The 19,518-nt window shown below is 42.5% G+C and overlaps 3 protein-coding genes across 6 annotated transcripts in view; 1 reads left to right on the top strand and 2 right to left on the bottom strand.

Annotated features, from left to right (window-relative positions):
* Positions 1 to 618: 618 nt before the first annotated feature.
* LOC140545553 (dolichyl-diphosphooligosaccharide--protein glycosyltransferase subunit dad1) lies at positions 619 to 4,364 on the bottom strand. 2 transcript variants are annotated; one of them, XM_072668362.1, is made up of 4 exons: positions 3,990 to 4,364; positions 2,851 to 3,098; positions 1,572 to 1,741; positions 619 to 835 (listed from the first exon to the last, which is right to left on the bottom strand). In XM_072668362.1, the coding sequence occupies exons 2-3, from the start codon at positions 3,059 to 3,061 to the stop codon at positions 1,611 to 1,613; spliced, it is 342 nt and encodes a 113-aa protein (XP_072524463.1). In that variant the 5' UTR covers positions 3,062 to 3,098; positions 3,990 to 4,364; the 3' UTR covers positions 619 to 835; positions 1,572 to 1,610. The 2 variants fall into 2 exon arrangements, with proteins under 2 accessions (XP_072524463.1, XP_072524462.1); XM_072668361.1 differs by lacking the exon at positions 3,990 to 4,364 and having other exon boundaries at positions 2,851 to 3,152.
* On the top strand, positions 3,946 to 10,974 carry abhd4 (abhydrolase domain containing 4, N-acyl phospholipase B). Of its 3 annotated transcripts, none has more exons than XM_072668350.1 (8): positions 3,946 to 4,140; positions 5,684 to 5,772; positions 6,589 to 6,693; positions 6,787 to 7,075; positions 7,322 to 7,512; positions 9,288 to 9,399; positions 9,539 to 9,725; positions 10,296 to 10,974. In XM_072668350.1, the coding sequence occupies exons 1-8, from the start codon at positions 4,106 to 4,108 to the stop codon at positions 10,383 to 10,385; spliced, it is 1,098 nt and encodes a 365-aa protein (XP_072524451.1). In that variant the 5' UTR covers positions 3,946 to 4,105; the 3' UTR covers positions 10,386 to 10,974. The 3 variants fall into 3 exon arrangements, with proteins under 3 accessions (XP_072524451.1, XP_072524452.1, XP_072524453.1); XM_072668351.1 differs by lacking the exon at positions 3,946 to 4,140 and adding an exon at positions 4,400 to 4,567; XM_072668352.1 differs by lacking the exon at positions 3,946 to 4,140 and adding an exon at positions 4,872 to 4,954.
* Positions 10,975 to 13,049: 2,075 nt separating this feature from the next.
* Positions 13,050 to 19,518, bottom strand: part of LOC140545534 (protein-glutamine gamma-glutamyltransferase K-like) — a 29,679-nt gene continuing 23,210 nt past the window's right edge. The window contains exons 9-14 of the mRNA XM_072668331.1: positions 19,300 to 19,492; positions 19,034 to 19,187; positions 17,154 to 17,438; positions 16,885 to 17,045; positions 16,207 to 16,343; positions 13,050 to 16,093 (exon numbers count right to left, since the gene is read on the bottom strand). Coding sequence (XP_072524432.1) covers positions 15,946 to 16,093; positions 16,207 to 16,343; positions 16,885 to 17,045; positions 17,154 to 17,438; positions 19,034 to 19,187; positions 19,300 to 19,492 — 1,078 coding nt within the window. The 3' untranslated portion in view covers positions 13,050 to 15,945. The remainder of the gene's footprint in view (positions 16,094 to 16,206; positions 16,344 to 16,884; positions 17,046 to 17,153; positions 17,439 to 19,033; positions 19,188 to 19,299; positions 19,493 to 19,518) is intronic.

Consider the following 19,518-nt stretch of genomic DNA (forward strand, 5'->3'; position numbering starts at 1 on the left):
CCACTCTCAGCTGAAGTGAACACCACTTGACTTTATCCTTACCTACAGTGGCATTTATCTGTCATGGGGTGGATTTATTAGGCAGCAAGTGGACAGTCTGTTCTTGAAGGTGAAGTGGTAAAAGCAGAAATCAGGGCAAGTGTGAGAAGCTGAGACACTATAAAAGCATTGTAGCACTGGATGTAGTCTGGCTATCTGCCTGGCAAAGTGGGGTCTCGTAAACAGTGGTCATGTGTGTGTTCTGCATCAAGGGCCTAGAGGTCTACTGTACAGTCCTGCTGCAAACTTACAAAATAACTCAAGTTTGGGAAAAGGCCCACGTCCAAATTCCTCCTCCATCATTACACACTCTATAAAATTCTCCTTTTCCCTCTTCTTCTCATTTACAAGTCCCCCCAGCCCCAGCCTTATGCTTAGGCTGGAAGAGAAGCTTAATGGATCTACGTGGCTGGGAAAATATATATATATATATATATATTTATATTTATTTAATTATTATTATTTATTTTTTTTAAAGATAAGAAAAATATGGAAATTACAAAATACTATCATATTGGTTGGTGATGTCATTCTCCTGGAAAATAATACACAATAAAACACTGTTCTAGACAAGCCATAATCAGTCAATCATTCTTAATCGCTTTATTCCTGTTCCAGTAACTGATGAATTTTAGAAAAGTAGAAAAGCTTGTTGTTGGACAGACAAAAGAATAATACAGCAACCCTCAAACTGATGAATTCTATTAAACATTAAACAAATCTCCATTTTAACAGCATTGGTTGAGGTTCACTGTCAGATGTTGGTCAGAAAGGCATCCACACAGGGTCTCCACACCTGAAAGAGTTAAACAGTTAATGGTCAAAAGGGCATTTTTTTTATGTGGATCATGAGAAAATAATCAGCAGGTAAAATGAAAGTGGGAAATGAAACGTTTGTAGACACCCCTTTCAACAAAAGCATTCAGCTACTTTAAGTTGCACCCATTGCTGACACAGATGTGCAAATGCACACACACAGCTTGTCTAGTCCCTGTAGAAAAGAACTACCAATAGAATAGGACTCTGGGGCAGAAAGACATGAACCTATAGGCACCATGATTAATGCCAGGTGTGGGCTAAAGGGCACACCTGGCCACACCTCACCACAGTGCTCAAAAGGAGCCTTCCCTGGACAGTAGACACTCTTACTTTAACAAAAGCAGGATTAACTGTTAAAAATCCCTGATTTCAAAAGAAACAATGAACGAACAGGTGTCCCAATACTTTTGTCCATAAAGTGTATATGAGATAGATACATTGAATGTACAGATCATAAAGTCACTAGTTCACATCCATACATATGTATATACAAACACACACACAAACTGGTGAATGTATGATACATTAGACTGGCTGTATAATATTTATTTTAAAGAAACAACTGATCGCAGTTCAGACTAGAATTTCTGTGACTTAAAATGACTAAAGTAATATTTAGTAAAATACAACCATGACAAATAATAACGAGAACTCAGATTGTAAGACTGCTACTAATGTTATTGTAAGAACATGTGGTTACACACCATACATACCTGCAAACAAATAGCACCAGCTGGGAAGGGGGTCTTCACTCATCCAATGAAATTAACCACCACCAGATGGAGAACAGTATGGGCGAACAGGAAGTCTGCAAAGGCCCTCTCCGGCGACACAGACAGGAAATCTCCTTTATTCTGAGGGTTGATCTGGATACGCAGACACACTGCAGAGAAGACAGAAGCACTGTTAATGAGGGAGTAGACGGCACACTGCTCGAGTCAGAGCATTCACACAACAAAGAGACTTACTATTCCAATACAATATTTTTACTTACTATCATTTACTTATATTAAACCTACACCTCAGCATTTCCAATCCCGGGGCCTCCCGTGTGCTCTGCACACTCATTTCAAGTTTCAGGTTTATTTGTCATTTGCACAACATGTCAGGACATTTATGCATTGAAATGCTTGTGGTGAGGCTCAGGTTGATGCTCTACAGGAGGACAAAACATATATATACATACTAAACATATTAAAATAAAGTTATATATATAAAAAAATATATTAAATAAATACAAAACACAAACAAAATATACACAAAATGCAGAATATACAAAGACAGGGGCAGTGGTGGCTCAGCGGTTAAAGCGCCGGGATATCGATAACAGGGTTGTGGGTTCGATTCCCGGGCTCGGCAAGCTGCCACTGTTGGGCCCTTGAGCTGGAGTTGGCTGCCCACCGCTCTGGGTGTGTGTGTGTGTACTCACTGCCCCGAACACATGTGTGTGTGTGTGTGTGTGAGTGTGTGTTCACTACCAGATGGGTTAAATGCGGAGGACACATTTCGCTGTACAGTGACAAATACGTGCACCTTTATCCTTTATCTGTAGAAATTGTCTGATATGTACATTTATGAGACAGGTATAGTCTGAAGACAGGTATAGTCTGAATTGGCTTTAAATACCTGGCCTTTAGCTCTGAAGTCTCTTATAAATTTGTAAGTCTTTGTTGTTAATTGTGAGCCAATTTAACTTTTAATTATTATTATTTAATTTAAATTATTTTATACCATAATATTACATATTAATAATCAACCTGAATATTGATCACAGAACCTTAAAAAATATTTTTACAGCCCTTAAATTATAAAATAATTAAATAAAAATCCTGTGGGACTAAATCCAATCGAACACGTCAAAGACTTCCTGATCTGCGGCTGAAACCGGTTACCTAGGGTGCCAATAATTCTGGAAAGGCCACCCCGCGTCACTGTTCTGGTACATGTTAAATTTCAGCCCAATTCTCTAAAATAAACGCAGCATAACATTACCTGCGAGAATAAAAGAGCCCACGGAGGAGATAAAGCCGGACAGAAAGCTGTTGAAGGGGAACGTCCCCACCAGTAAACAGTAGAGGAACTGAAACGCTCCGGTCAGCAAAATGTACAGCAGATAGGCGTCTATCACTTTCAGCCTGCTCGACGTCCTGTTCCTGTACTCTTCCAGAAACCGGGATATAACGGCGAAGACTGAATCAGACATCGTGCTGCTGGATAATCCGCCAACAACAGCAGAAAAACTGGAGATGAAAACGCAGGCAAATGAATGACGTGTAGCCACTGCAGACAAGCGTGTCGCCCCAAAGCGTCCCTACCGAAACACTCGCGCATTTTAGTTCCGACCTCCGTTGAATTTACAGAGGGCGATTAGGAAAATCTGAATTAAAAAATAAATACATATAATTAAACCAAAGCTCTATCAGAGTGTTTTACACTCAATTTATTTGTTTATTTCCAAACAAGTATTTATATTCATACACATTTTATGACTGAAATTGTAATAATAAAATACATCTGGAGGATCACTAAAGCAAAAAAAAAAAAACTACTGTAATTTTCTTTAAAAAAATAAAAAAATAAAAAAATAAAGGGTTTGAGATATTCAGCTGTTATTCCCCTTCCATTTCCTCCTTTCCTCTTCATCAATATCCGCCTAATAAACCCCATCCAGGTAACGAGATCGCCAATATCATTCACTTCACCTGTCGGGGGTTTTAATGTTGTGGCTGATGTTGATGTTGTATATCTGACAAAAATCAATCTGTGCACAAAGTAGTACAGTAACTAGCTACTACAGTAACTGTTTGGGTGCACAAGCTATAGATTCAGAACTTACCTAGTGCACTACATGTGCACTACAAAGGGAGTATGCGCCATTTGAGACGCATCCAGTTCTAGAAACGGATATTGTATTATTTTATTTTATTTTTTTAACACATATATAAACATCAAACCGCCAATTTACTTGCGGTTTTTAGATGCAGGAGGTTGTTATTGTAAAATGGGATAAAATAAATATGAAAATATGAAAGTGAGCGATGAAGTCCACTCGTCCACTAGCCTGCCCCCGGTGAGTCAGCTGACTATTATGTATATGTTACAAAACAACAAGGTGCTCTCACTGAACTTACTGTAATGCGTGACATTTCCTCTGTTCACAGCTGGGAACACAAAGGAGACTCCAAGTATGTCACTCCGACAGCGGGGTTATTAGCTAGGTGTACTATGCTCGCTACTAACCTGCACTATGAGCGCCCGAATGCAAGACGAGGGTGAATTGGAGTAAGTAGCTTCCTGCCTGTCTTTATTAACTAACACACCTGAGCCGGTCACTGTCCCTGCCATTGAGCCTTGTCATGTATTTCGCTAGAACTACTTACTTATCGTTATTAATATAGCTGCAACCTAAATGTGAGTCAGCCAGCGGATAATATATGAGCTAAAGTGTTTAGTGGAGCCTCTAAACGTACAGTAATGAATTACTGCTGGTGTTCTCAGAAGAGAAGCTCCAGCCTAGTTCGTTGTGTAGGCTGGGAGGTGGAGGTAGTGCTACATGCATGTGCTGAGTCATGCTGCGTTGCTGGACTACTTGGTCCTAGAGGGTCAGGGGTTACTACTAGTGCTACTGCTTATCTCAGAGCCTGATCCTCTGGTGTGGATCTTTGTGGTTGGATCTTTGGATGATGCTGTCCCTTAAAGCTCCGTGTCAGTAAGTACTTTCACCACGTTTGGACATTAAGCTGCTTTACTACAGGTACCTGAAACCCAGTGGAGGCCAGGATCTGGACTCTACTGTATCTGGACTGGGTCATTTAGGGGTCTTTTAAGACTAGTCTTGCATAAAAAGTAATATCGGTAATATCACTAGAACTTACACTACCTGTATATCTGTATGCTGTAATAATATAATTATGTAATAGTATAGAAGTAATATTTGGTCAGAATACCTGTCCCACTGTCCTATAGTAATCACCGGGATATCGATAACAGGGTTGTGGGTTCGATTCCCGGGCTCGGCAAGCTACCACTGTTGGGCCCTTGAGCAAGGTACCCTCTCTGCTCCTCGGGCGCTGGAGTTGGCTGCCCACCGCTCTGGGTGTGTACTCACTGCCCCTAGTTCACTAGTGTGTGTGTGTGTGTGTGTGTGTTCACTACCACAGATGAGTTAAATGCGGTGGACACATTTCACTGTACAGTGTACACTTAAAGGTTATGGACGGTATAATTCTATAAAATGAGTATGAATAATGTACGGTACTCTACTGTATATGAGCCTGTATTGCTTTCATAACTGAGTGGTCAGATATACTGTATTTGATGCAACAGAGAAATCCTCCTTTTTTTTGATCATCATTAATGTGCTAATCTAATCAGTAACTGTCATACAGTGTATGTATAGAAGAAGAGCAAGTAATTGTAATATTTAATAAGTGTTTATGTACATAAATATGAAATAGAGGATTAATCTTTGTCCTCTTATTCAACCCAAATGCAGTATTGTGTCTTTAGGCCTGTTAGTCTCACACACAAGACACACAAGCATCACCCAGGTATCTTAATGTTCCTCTCTATTTTCACAACAGAGTTATCTTGTAGCTTTTGTTCGGAGCTTTGGCTGCAAGAGCATCGCTGCTGCTTCTGGTAGCCAGAGTTTGCTTAAGTGAGCCTGTATGAATGATGAGTATAAGGGGTCGGGCCTGTGAGGGTGTGTGTGAGGATGTGTTTGCTTTTAGAGCATGACTCAGGACTAGTGTGCACCTTTTACCTGACTGACCTGTGTCCTACTTACTGTCTGTCCATTACATCTCCTCTTTTCTCCCTTTAGGCCGAACTCCGGAAACTGGTCCTGGTGGCCATCTTGGAGACCCACATCCATGTCACTGTTGAAGAGTGCAGAGGCCAAGATTCTCGCATGTGAGTGCCTAAAAACACCCTTTGTGCAGCTGTAAAGACATGTCTGCTCTTTAAGTTGGATTATTATTAAAGAAGGGTTTTTAAAAATGGCCATATCCTGTCTTTTAATTGTTACTTGATGATGTTTGTGTGGTTTTATCTATCTACGTTTTTAACAATCCCTGGGCTTAACAGATCTCTGTTCTTGTGGACTTCTCTTGGATAAACAGCTTATCCCTTTTTGTGAATGTGGTGTAATTCATGACCTTACAAAAACTTGTTTTTGCAGCTTCATTTTCATACACTGATCAGCCACAACATTAATACCACCTGTCTTACGTTGAGTTAGTCCCCCTTGTGCCTCCACAACAGATGTGACTATTCAAGGCATGGACTCCACAGGACCTCTGAAGATGTCCTTTGGTATCTGTGGCAACAAGATGTTAGCAGCAAATCCTTTAAGCCCTCTAATTTGTGTGGTGGGGCCTCCATGAGCATCAATGAGCCTTTTGGTAGGTGCTGACCACTGCATGCCAGAAAAAAACCTTCAAGAGCTGTCTGATGTTCTGACCCAGTCCTCTAGCCATCACAGTTTGGTTTGCTCAGGTTCTTTTGCTGCCCATTTGTTGCTGATTTTGACACAAACATCACCTTCCAGAACTGACCGTACACTTACAGCCTATATAGATGTCCACACCTTGACAGATACCACTGAAGATGAAGATAATCAGTCTGTTCACTTCAATTGTCAGTGGTGTTAATGTTATGGCTGATCGGTGTGTATGTGGACAGGGGTTTAATGGTATACGTATTTGCCTCGCCTCTCGCACTTTTAAGGTGTTCAGAATGAAGTGTGGTCTCGATTTGTGACGTTGCCAAATCAAAACAGAATATGGACCCTGACCGTAACCAACAAGACTGCCCAAAAGCCTTCAGACCAAGGTAGACCCTCTTACCCTTTCAGCTCCCTTCTCTGTTTCAGATGGTCATAAATAATATGTGGAACCGTTCCTAATGCACTCTCTCTTTCTCCAGCTTCTCAGACCCCTCTTGTCATGGTCCATGGGTTTGGAGGAGGAGTCGGTCTTTGGATCAGAAACCTGGACGCTCTGAGTCGCTTGCGGCCCGTTTACGCCTTCGACCTGCTGGGCTTCGGCCGTAGCTCCCGTCCCTCCTTCCCTACCGATGCTGCATTGGCTGAGGAGCAGTTTGTAAGCTCTATAGAGCAGTGGAGGCAGAGCCTGGGCCTGGAGCGCATGATCCTATTGGGCCACAGTCTTGGAGGTTACCTGGCGACGTCATATTCTATCCAGTACCCTGAAAGGTAAAGATCAGATCATGGTTCACATCTGCTCCAGAGTCCTATTGTGCTGGCAGTACTTCTGGCAGTACAAGAGACTAGACAAGCTGTTTGTGTGCATTTGCACATCTGTGCAACTTAAAGTAGCTGAATGCATTCATTAGAAGGCCTGTCCACAAACATTTGGACATGTGGTGTATGGTTTTAGATATTTGCATTGATTTTCCATGAATGTCAGACTAATGATCTTGTCTCATCCATATTCCTCAGAGTCAGTCACCTCATCCTGGTGGATCCCTGGGGCTTTCCAGAGAGACCCCAACCTCAGCCTGAAGGGTCATCTACATCTATTCAGGGTTCAGAGGTAAAGAGGCCAGGACCACCTCGCTGGGTTAAAGCAGTGGCTTCTGTCATCAACCTCTTCAATCCTCTGGCCATCATTAGAGCAGCAGGACCGTGGGGTAAGTGCTAGACGTATAGCATAAAGGGTTCTAGAAGGGGTTCTTTAAAAGGGGTAAAAGCAAAAGGACAGCAACCATTTGGATGCTTTAAATGGTTCTTTGTCTGGGTTGGGGGTTCTTCCCATTGGTTGGAAACCATTTGTAGATGGTCCATAATGGCTTCATAAATGGTTCTATTGTTATGAGTAAAATAACACATTTTATGTACTATTTAGAAGCCTTTTTAGTCTTAAAAGGAGCAAAATCCCATTCCCACTCAGTTCCATTGCTTCCTGAGTTGCATTAATGTTGATATCTTAAGCAGAGCAGTCAGAGGTCATTTTTAATAGAATCAGTCTTAAAGACATAGTGGGGGGAAAAAAGTATTTAGTCAGTCACAAATTGTGCAAGTTCTCCCACTTAAAAAGATGGGAGGCCTGTAATTGACATCATAGGTAGACCTCAACCATGAGAGACAAAATGAGAAAAAAAAATTCTCAGTTCATCTCAATACTTTGTTATATATCCTTTGTTGGCAATGACAGAGGTCAAACGTTTTCTGTAAGTCTTCACAAGGCTGGCACACACCGTTGCTGGTATGTTGGCCCATTCCTCCATGCAGATCTCCTCTAGAGCAGTGATGTTTTGGGGCTGTCGGCGGGCAACACAGACTTTCAACTCCCTCCAAAGGTTTTCTATGGGGTTGAGATCTGGAGACTGGCTAGGCCACTCCAGGACCTTGAAATGCTTTTTACGAAGCCACTCCTTTGTTGCCCTGGCAGTGTGCTTGGGATCATGGTCATGCTGAAAGACCCAGCCACGTTTCATCTTCAATGCCCTTGCTGATGGAAGAAGGTTTGCACTCAAAATCTCACAATACATGGCCCTATTCATTCTTTCATGTACATGGACCAGTCGTCCTAGTCCCTTTGCAGAGAAACAGCCCCAAAGCATGATGTTGCCACCCCCATGCTTCACAGTTGGTATGGTGTTCTTTGGATGCAACTCAGCATTCACTCTCCTCCAAACCTAACGAGTTGTGTTTGTACCAAACAGTTCTACTTTGGTTTCATCTGACCATAAGACTTTCTCCCAATACTCTTCCGGAACATCCAAATGCTCTCTAGCAAACTTCAGACGCGCCCGGATATGTGCTGGCTTAAGCAGGGGAACACATCTGGCACTGCAAGATCTGAGTCCCTGGCGGCGTAGTGTGTTACTGACGGTAGCCTTTGTAACGTTGGTCCCAGCTTTCTGCAGGTCATTCACTAGGTCCCCCTGTGCTCACCGTTCTTGTGATCATTTTGACCCCACGGGCTGAGATCTTGCGTGGAGCCCCTGATCGAGGGAGATTAGCAGTGGTCTTGTAGGTCTCCCATTTTCTGATTATTGCTCCCACAGTAGATTCCTTCACACCAAGCTGCTGCCTATTGCAGATTCAGTCTTCCCAGCCTGGTGCAGGTCTACAATTTTGTTTCTGGTGTCCTTCGACAGCTCTTTGGTCTTCACCATAGTGGAGTTTGGAGTGTGACTGTTTGAGGTTGTGGGCAGGTGTCTTTTATACTGTTAACCAGTTCAAACAGGTGCCATTAATACAGGTAATGAGTGGAGGACAGAGAAGCCTCTTAAAGAAGAAGTTACAGGTCTGTGACAGCCAGAAATCTTGCACAATTGGTGACTGACTAAATACTTTTTTCCCCACTGTAAATGTAAAGAGAATGTAAAGAAAATGGGTTAAGGTCTTCAAGAAGTCACATAAAATAAATAATTATTGATCTTTTCACTCTCACCTTAAGGTCCAGGGCTGGTGAATCGATTCCGGCCTGATTTCAAGAGCAAGTTTGAGGACCTTTTTGATGACAACACGATGACCGAGTATCTGTACCACTGCAATGCTCAAACACCTAGGTAACAGCACATCACCACTGGGACTCACAATGCTCCACACCTGGATCCTCTTAGTGTTAGCAGAGCTTTGTGTTTGTATTCACTTGTGGCAATTGAGTGATTATCTCTGTGTCTGTGTGTGTGCTTGTATCTTTCACAGTGGTGAGGTGGGATTCAAGGCCTTGTATGAGTCTCTGGGCTGGGCGAAGAGGCCCATGTTGCAGAGGGTCCACCTGCTGCCCCCATCCACGCCAGTCACCATGCTGTACGGAGCACGCTCTTGGATGGATAGCTCCTCCGGCAAATGTGTAGCCCAGATCAGAGGCCAGAACTCCACCAGAGTAGTGGTGAGTGAACCAGAGGTTTTACTTCCAACATAACAGGTATATGCAGTGCCATAGAAGAACCATATATGCAACCATGCAAATGCGCGTACACACAGCTTGTCTTGTCCCTGTTCAGGAGTATTGCCAATAGAATAGGACTCTCCTGAGCAGATTAGCAGATTAACTCCAGCCTATTGGCATCATGCCTAATGCTAGGTGTGGGCTAGAGGAGTATGACACCCACCCCCCATTGAGCTGTGGAGCAGTGGAGCTGTGTTCTCTGGAATGATTGCGCTCCAACCAGTACTTTGGGATGAGTTAGGGATGAAGTGGAGTGCTGATCATCCAACATTTTGGCTTCAGACACTTTTTTTTTTGTTGTTGTTGCTGAATGCAGCATAAACCTCACAGCAATGCTCCTCCAAAATCTATTAGAAAGCCTTCTTCTCTGGACAGTAGAGACAGTTACTCCAACTAAAGCAGGATAAAGTCTTTTAAATTCCCTTCATTTAAGAAGAAGCGATGTCCCAATACTTTTGTCCGTATAGTGTATGAAAGATAATTAAAGTGAAAAATTTCTTTGCTCCACAGTTGATTGATGATGCCTCCCATCATGTGTATGCAGACCAGCCTGAGGAGTTCAACCGAGTGGTGGAGAACATCTGCAATACTGTGGACTAAAAGTGTAATGATAAACTGGTGTGTGTGTGTGTGTGTGTGCGTGTGTGTGTGCGTGTGTGCGTGTGTGCGTGCGTGTGTGCGTGCGTGTGTGCGTGCGCGTGTGCGTGCGTGCGTGCGTGCGTGTGTGTGTGCAAACCAGAACCTGTGTAAGCTTGAGCCTCTATTTAAAGCCTTTTTTTTTTGTTGCAATATTCTAAACATTTGCCACAAGGCCAGATCTGGGCCTTGACCTCCACTTACTTATGACATTTCACATCTTCTCGTGGTCACTTTGCCTTAGTGAGCTGTATTGTATATAGAGAAACATTCTCTTTCACTAGCCGCAAGCTTTTATCTGCATTGTCCCGCACAGTAATATATTTTCTACTGATCGGTTTGCCATGTTTACATTGTTGTCTTTGACTGCATTAGAAAACTACCAGAAAGGCCACTAAATATTGCATGTTTTAGACCTGATAATTTATCCGATTGTTTGTTGTACACATCTGCAGAGAAACATATGCTACCTGTTCAGCTTATGACTTTTTCAGTTGGTTTATTCATAAATGTATTTTGTAATATAACCTCAATATAGATTTGTATGTTTTAATGTCTCTGTTTCTGATTGTGTTTAAGTGTAGTGTTGGTAGGGTCCACCAGAGGGCAGCAGATGCACTTTTTTGACCAGATTGTGGAAAAATCAGTCAAAAGTGCAAATGCAACGGAGATGGCAGGAGGTTGTTTGAAATTACAGCTTAAATTAGAAAAAGCAATTGGGAAGTACAGTTGGAATTAGAAAAAGGAAATTGGGAAAGATGGATGGAAAAGGAAAAAGATGTTGGGTAACACATTTGGAAATTAGAATTGGGAAACATTTTGGAAGGACAAAATGCAATTGGAGAAATACAACTGGATATGAAAACGACACCTGGGTAACACATGGAAATGGAGAAGGCAATTGAGAAACATTCAGAATAGCAAAAGACAGCTGGGAAATGGGACTGGAAATGGAAACGGTGATTGGGTAACACATTTGTAAATGAAAATGACATTTAGGAAACACTGGGAAGTGCAAAAGGTCATTATCTGTGAGCCTGTTTACACTCAGCCACTTCATGTGTCTGATCGGATTGGTATCCATTGGTATTTATCTAAGAATCTAAGCGAAAATGCAACTGGAATGGCAGAAGGTTGTTTGAAATTGCAGCCTGAATTAGGAAAAGGAAATTGGGAAAGTGTGATGAAAAAGGAAAACGTCGTGGGGTAACACATGAAAATTAGAATGACAGGAAACATTTTTGGAAGTGAAGAAGACACTTGGGTAACATGTGGAAATGAAAAAGGCAGGGGAGAAATATTTGGAATAGCATTTATAAATGGAAATGACATTTAGGAAACATTGGGAAGTGCAAAAGGTAATTGGGAAACTGGATATGGAAAAGGCACTCGGGTAACACATTTGGAAATGGGGGAGGCAGTACAGGACAGGGAACAGGACAGATAAAGAGCACTTTTAGTAACACGTGGATAAAACAGGAAACCTAGAAATTTAAAAGACAATGGAGGAAAACTGGACATAACAAAGGCAAATGGGAAACATTCCTAATTATCTGTGTGCCTGTTTACACTCAGCCACTTCATGTGTCTGATCGGATTGGCATCCATTAGTAAAGAAAATTTGAACGGAAATGCAGTTGAGATGGCAGGAGGTTGTTTGAAATGAACAGCCTGAATTAGGAAAGGCAATTGGGAAGTACAGTTGGAATTAGAAAAAGGAAATGGATGAAAATTAAAATGACAATTGGGAAATAAAACTGGATATGGGAAAGGCAGTTGGGAAGTACAATTGGATATGGAAAAGGCACTCAGACAAGACATTTGGAAAATGGAAAAGGCGTTTGGGAAATGTGGAAACGGACATGGTGCTTGGGTATCACTTTTAAACGTGAGTTAATAAATACATATGGAAGTTTGACCTGAGAGAAAAAATGGAAAAAGCTGTATCCAGTAAATCCTGATATCCTATTCCACTTCCAGTTGTATTTTCAGCAGTGTTGTGGCACTGCTGATCCTACATACTTGACGGCTATCGTGCTGTAAACACTGCAGCTGTACTCTCCCTTATCTTGTCACGGAATGCTTAACTCCACAGAACCAAGCATCTGGCATGGCATAATTTCAGGAAAACCCACACGAATATTCCTTGGATTTGCATAAATCATAGAAAAATAATAGGCATAATAGGCAAATAAAAGGCATTTCAGTGGCCTGGACATCATCTGGATATGAGATGCATGAAATGTCAGACATAAAGGCTTTTAGGGCATTGAAGAAGTAGTGTGAACATAGGAAGACCAGCTTTAGAAGGTGAAACGGCTAGCGATTTACATACACTGGAATGAAGTTGGCTTTATTGCATTTCCCAACTGACTGAAGTGGCCATGGCTGCTTTAGTGCTTAATGCAAATGAGCTGCCTATTAGTAATCTTGGGAGCTGCTGCATGTTATTTTTTTAACCTGCATCTGAATGCTAAACAGCTTTACAGGATATGAAAGAATCTAAGTCATGTTACTGAAGCTTCCTGCCCAGCCCAGAACGCATAAGCTTCAAGATCAATGGTAATCTGTGGAAGCGTGTGAAAGAAATTCAGACGAAGAATTTCAGATACTTTCAAATACTGTTTTATTAACAATAAAATAACATTTCTTTGAAAAACAAAATATGTCGATAAATAATGTTTAGGATTACATAAATTGCATCTGATGAAGCTTTCCTTCATGTAGGTTTCACAAAAAACAGAGGGTTAATAGCCAGTGCAGTAGCCAGAGGAAGAAAATGAGGCGGTAAACGATGGGTATAGACTTTTCTGCATTAGCAAAATTATTAAATAACATGATATAAGGGCACTAATAATAATAATAATAATAATAATACATCCTAATACTGAGTTTAAGTGTTCTCTGACACTGTGAACAATGCAGAAATTAGAATTGCCCAGTGCTCTCTTTTTTTAACATATGCATTTGTCATCATATAGTGTTAGACTGGAGATAACTTTGATCTATTTTAATAAAATATATTTTAATATATGTTTTTCTTCCATGCAAAAACCTTGTATTTCCATTTTTGACTTTGGCATTTTTTTAAATAAAAGACTTATTAGTGTTTATTGAATTTTTCCCTTTTGGTATTGCCAGTGAACCCACCCGTATGAAGCTCCCCATAGCACTAACAATGCTCCCGAAACTAGGAGGGTACAGACTTAACACGTCTCCTCCGATACATGTGTCTCCGCCTCCTTTTAACCTGCCACCAACGGGGCATCGCCAGGCAGCTGACACACTCAGAGAAAAGCGACAGGGTTGGAGGAAAGCCCAGCTCTGCCACACCAGCTAACAGACGACTGCAGTCTGGCCAGAATCGCTTTTAGAGTAATGAATGACAAGTAGACAAGAAGACAGGTAATTGTGCTCTCCCAGACTCCAGTCGCTGATGGCTCCATTCTGGTAGCGTGTTAAATCACTGAGCCACTCTGACCCTTTTTGACATCATTACAATCCAGCAGTTGTTCTGAACATTGTGGCTACATTTCATGATGAACGGACCAATAGAAATGCTCCAAAGTGACTTAAATAGAATAAAGTATTTTTCCATTGACTTCCATTGAAAGTTAAGAAGATATTTTTTCTTCTCCTGTAAACCTGCCGATTTAGAAATACAAGATTTTTGGGTGACAGTGATGATATGTTCTTGTTAACACTAGAGATACTGTATATACTGCATCTATATGTTTAGCTAGAACCTAATATTTAGTAGTTAAATGCATTTAAAAAATGTCTGGTAGAAGTTTAGGCACTTGAAGTAATGCATCCTACACATGCTGATTAAAAGCATGGACTTTTCAAAATCCTTCATAATAATCATAATACAGAGAGAGGTATTTAGAGGTATGTACTTTTCCCACTACTGTTAATATGTGTGCACATCCAGCAAACAGCATTTCGCCCTTCACAGAACCTCTACAGTTCTACAGATCTAATGTGGCTCAGATGATAATGAATCAAAGATAATGGCATCATAAAGCATCTCAGTGTAAGAATTCAGATGTTGTTTTCTATATACAGTCAGTTTACACTCACCAAGCACTTCACGAGGAACACTCTGTATACTAACACTGGGTAGAGCCTCCCTTGCTCTCGAAACAGCCTCAAATTGTCATGGCATGGTATTCCTTAAAGTGTGATTCTGGTCCATGATTCTGGTCTGGTTCACACTCCAAACAGGTTCTATTGGATTCAGATCTAATGACTGGGAAGGCCGCTGAAGAACACTGAACCACAAAGGCCATGCAGGGATGCACACAGGCAGCACCAATATACAAGTAATATACCACTAGACCACCTCCTGTAGCCTGGGCTGTTGACACATAGCAGGATGGGTCCATAGATTCATGGTGTTGGTGTCAAATTTGGACTCTACCATCTGTGTTCCGCAGCAGAAATCGAGATTGATCAGACCAAGCTACGTTTCTCCAGTCTTCAGCTGTCCAGTGTTGGTAGGTCTGTGCTCACTGCACCCTCAGCTTTCTGTTCTTGGCTGACAGAAGTTGAACCCTGAGCTGCTTTCTGCTCACCAGAGTGATCATCTGGATTACTGCAGCCTTTCTGTCAGCTCCAACCAGTCTGGCCATTCTCTGTTGAGTCCAGTCTACTAACTGGATGTTTTTCTTTATTCCACTATTCTGAGTAAACTCTGGAGACTGCTGTGCTGAAAATCCAGGAGATCAGCGGTTCTAGAAATGCTCAAAACAGCTGGTGGCCCATATCCTATGCAGGATTTTATGTGCTGAAGTGCAGCCATTCGATTGGCTGATTAGATCATTTCACGAATAAGAAGGTGTACAAGTGTTCCTAATAAAGTGCTTGGTGGGTGTAGTTCAGCAATTTTGCATAAAGATTTCCTCATACAGCATCTAATGCATTGTCGGATGTTGCCCAGTGATAACCATTGCCAGGTCCTACCAATAATCGTATTATTCAGCACCAACCAATTTTATGAGGGTGAGCACCACTGCCCTGTCCTTTGGCAATACACACACCCTTAGCCTGCTTTCTCATTCAAGAGTCTCAATTACACTACTCAGAGTTGCCAGTATATTAGGTGCACACCTTGTACCTACATTCATTGGCCATTTTATCAGAAACACCCATCATAGAGGTGAATCTTGTTATTGCTCAATATGTCCGACCCCCTTTACACTATCCGTCCAAATAAAGAGTAAAAAAATCACAGTAGGACCAAATTATGGACCAGTTATTTGTTTGATGGACCATTTGCAGCACAGCAATGACATTGCCATGGTAGTGGCATTGATACAGGTGTTAGTTTAATGGCCCAGTTTCTGGAGTTTTAACACCTCAGTGTCACTGCTGGATGGAGAATAGTCTCCAACTGTATGCACACCAGCAGGGAAGTTGTTTCTGAAGAAGTGGCCAGTGGGCTTCTACAAGATCATGTTGTGTTGGAAGAACAGTCCTGGAATGGTATTGCATGGGCACACTGAACACATTCACTGAGTCTTCACTGACTCTCATGCACTTTGATGTCGGCCACGCCATGCACCTGGGTGAGCTGTTTACAGTCCAGAGAGGCCACCAGCTTCCTCGTCCCAGCCAGAGAAGGGATGAAGTGCTCTGTCACCGTCACCGTGGCGTGCCTCACCACATCACTGACAGAAGCAGAAAAATACACATTAGCCTACTGAGAGTAAAGGCAACAGTCAATTCTTCTGTTTGAGGAATGCTCTATCCCTGATGTCCAACAAGGCCTCTGTTTCCTTACCCCACGTTGATGGGATGGAGATTCCTCAGTCCCAGGCCCTCCACTCGAACCACCACGTTGCGGAGGGTGCACGGCAGCGGGTTGGTGAAGGTGAGCTTAGCTGAGGCCTCCTTACCCACGTAGGCGTCTCCCACAGGCTGGAAAGACCAGGACCAAAGAGTTTATTATGCAACATACGTTAAATGTCCAAATGTTTGTGGACACCCTTTCTAATAAATGAATTTAGCTATTAAGCTAAGTTGCACCCATTGCTGACACAGATGTGGAGGTGCACACACACGCCTTGTCTCCCTGTAGAGAAGTATTGCCAATAGAATAGGACTCTCTGGAGCAGATAAACATGAACCTATTGGCCTAACATGCCTAATGCAAGGCCTGGGCTAGAGAAGCATAAAGCAGTAAAACGCCTAGGATCAGTTGGGGAGTTAGGGATGAGGGTTGGGGAGTTAGGGATGCTGCTCTTGTCGCTGAATGTAATCAAACCCTCACAGCAATGCTGCAAAATCTAGTAGAGAAAGCTTTCCCTTGACAGTAGAGTAACTTACTCCAATGAAGGCAGAATAAACTCATTTTTAATGCCCTTGATTATGGAAGAAACAATTCATGAACAGGTGTCCCAATACTTTTATGAGATCATGTTCATCAACTGTCAAAATCAAACAACCAGTGTTATCTCACCTCAATGCTGATGTCTGGGGTGCGGAGCCTGAAGCTGGTCTGAGAGGCGAGCACCTGCTTTGTCTCATTGACCCTTCCGGACAGGGTGAGCATCAGGGCTGCCTGGTCCACCAGCTGGTCCTTATAGAGATGGTAGGGCAGGACCCAGTCTATGACTTTTTCTGAGAGGAAGAACCAACAATGGTTGATTGTGGGGTTCTCAACATCATCTCATGAAAACCACCATAACCTCTTACACACCATACATGGACTGCGCTCTTCTCACTCACCTTCATTGGGCGTCAGCTCTATAGGCAGGTTCTCTGTCTTCACCGTGCCCTTCAGCACGCCGGTGTAGTACATGACTGCCACCTGGCTGTGGAGTGTGGTCTTGCGGGACTGATCGCTTTGGTTCTTCACCACGATCTTCAGCACGGCATCTCCACCCATAGACAGCCCATCTCCGTCCACTTTAACCTCCACATTCACGTCCTCCGCCACAGGAGACGAGTACACGTCCGGCTTGCTGCCGTAGCGGCATGCGGTCTCCACGGCAATTCGTTCCTCTTCTGAGCCTGGATGGATAAAGGTTAGGAGATGTAGTCCTGATCTGACGGTTCTTTGGCTTGCCATGGTTCTATCCACCAAGAACTACGTCTGCAATAGAGATGTGTGAGTGTGGAGAACCTTTTAAAGGTCTAAAGAACCTTAACTAGATGTAAAGGTTCTTCACACTGATATATTTCTATTACAAACATGGCTTTTTAAGGGACTAGAAGTGGTTCTTCCATGGCATTATTTCAAAAACCATTTGAAGCATTTGAAGAGTGTAGTGTGGGAGCTGGATGAACATTTTGACACCAGTTGACATGGTATCACCAGCTGCTGATTAGCTGAACAGGAACCATGCTTCCATGACACATATTCAAAATCATGCAAAACATCAACATTATCAAGGTGCCCTGTGTGACGATGTGTCATTTCTGCACTTGTACTGGTGTTCGATGCTCATTCTGCACGAGCAGAGAGACCTCCCTCCCTCCAAACTATCTGTGTGATCAATGGAAAGTGAGCATTGTTGTGAAATATGAACTTTCTTAATGTGTGCATCTAGATGAGATAGCTCAGTAGCTCGGCTCCGTTCTGGCTTGATTTTTTAATATCTTTAACATTTAAGCTGTGTCCGAAACTATGCCCTATTCACTAACCCCTACATGTAAAAAAGTCTTTAGCTGTGTCCAAAAGTGTGTCCTATTCACTATCCCCTACATGTGAAAAGTATTTAGCTGTGTCTGAAACTGTGCCCTATTCACTAACCCCTACATTTAAAAAGTCTAGGGCTGTGTCCAAAAGTGTGCCCTATTCACTAACCCCTTCATTTATAAAGTGTAGGGCTGTGTCCAAAAGTGTACCCTATTCATTAACCCCTTCATTTAAAAAGTCTAGGGCTGTGTCCAAAAGTGTGCCCTATTCTCCACCCCCTTCATTTAAAAAGTCTAGGGTTATGTCCAAAAGTGTGCCCTATTCACTATCCCCTACATGTGAAAAATCTTTAGCTGTGTCTGAAACTGTGCCCTATTCACTAACCCCTTCATTTAAAAAGTCTAGGGCTGTGTCAGAAATTGTGCCCTAATCACTATGCCCTACATGGGACATCCAGATCACTATAAACTATAAAGAGCACTAGGGAACAGTATTTGATCAAGGTAGTGAACGTTTTCAGACTCGTTATGTGTGTGAGCTCACTGCTGTGCGACTATGGAATTATGGGTATTCCACACCTGTTTAGTGTGCATCGCTTGTGCACTATATGTCACGGTGCATTATGAGATTGTTACAGTGCACTGAAATATCAGACACCACAAAAAATAGCAGAACCCCAAAGTAGTGAACTATATAGTGAATAGGACACATTTTCAGAAAAAGCTTAAATCTTATGGCTAGGTCTTGCCCTTTGCCCTGGTTCAGGCATTTGCTCCTACCTGAGGACTATGAATCAGGTGTGAAGAACCACTCTTGGTTCCATAAAGAACTGGATTTTTGTAAGTGACCAAAAAAGCTCTTTATTTTTAAGACTGCAGTCTGGTGAAGGTAGGAGCTGACACAATGTGCTTAAAAGAGTGTGTGTATGTGTGTGTGTGTATCCCTGTGAGCGTTTGTGTGCTCTCACCTTCAGGGTGTTTATACAGGTGCGTGATGTCATTCCGCTGGTCAGAGCCAACAGCTTTGGTGCTGATGCAGCGTCCCACAACGTTCTTTTCACTGTGGATCTGGCTGAAGGTGCCATCCAGGTTCCTCTGCCAGTAGATCTTATCGCTGTTCACCTGCAGGCATGGCATGAGTGACAGGCAACAATTACATATTTACTCACCATGAATCTACTGCCCAACCTCAGAGCTTTCACCTGTTATTTAAGACATCATTACTGTTACTCACCTCAGCAAACACAAACGGTGTGTCGTGTTTCAGGTACACCTGCCCTGTGCGGATAGCTGCGATGGAGGCAGGGCCACAACGAAACGTTCCCTGGCTAGTTTCCTGGGGGGTCGAGTCAACGGCCTGCCATCCCCCCATACCAGGTGGCAGATCAGGACGGGCCATCCAGCAATCATTCCAGACGTGGAAGTTCCTGAAGAGAGGAAGATAATTAACATT

The sequence above is a fragment of the Salminus brasiliensis genome, chromosome 23 (assembly GCF_030463535.1).
Source record: "Salminus brasiliensis chromosome 23, fSalBra1.hap2, whole genome shotgun sequence".
Lineage (NCBI taxonomy): Eukaryota > Metazoa > Chordata > Actinopteri > Characiformes > Bryconidae > Salminus > Salminus brasiliensis.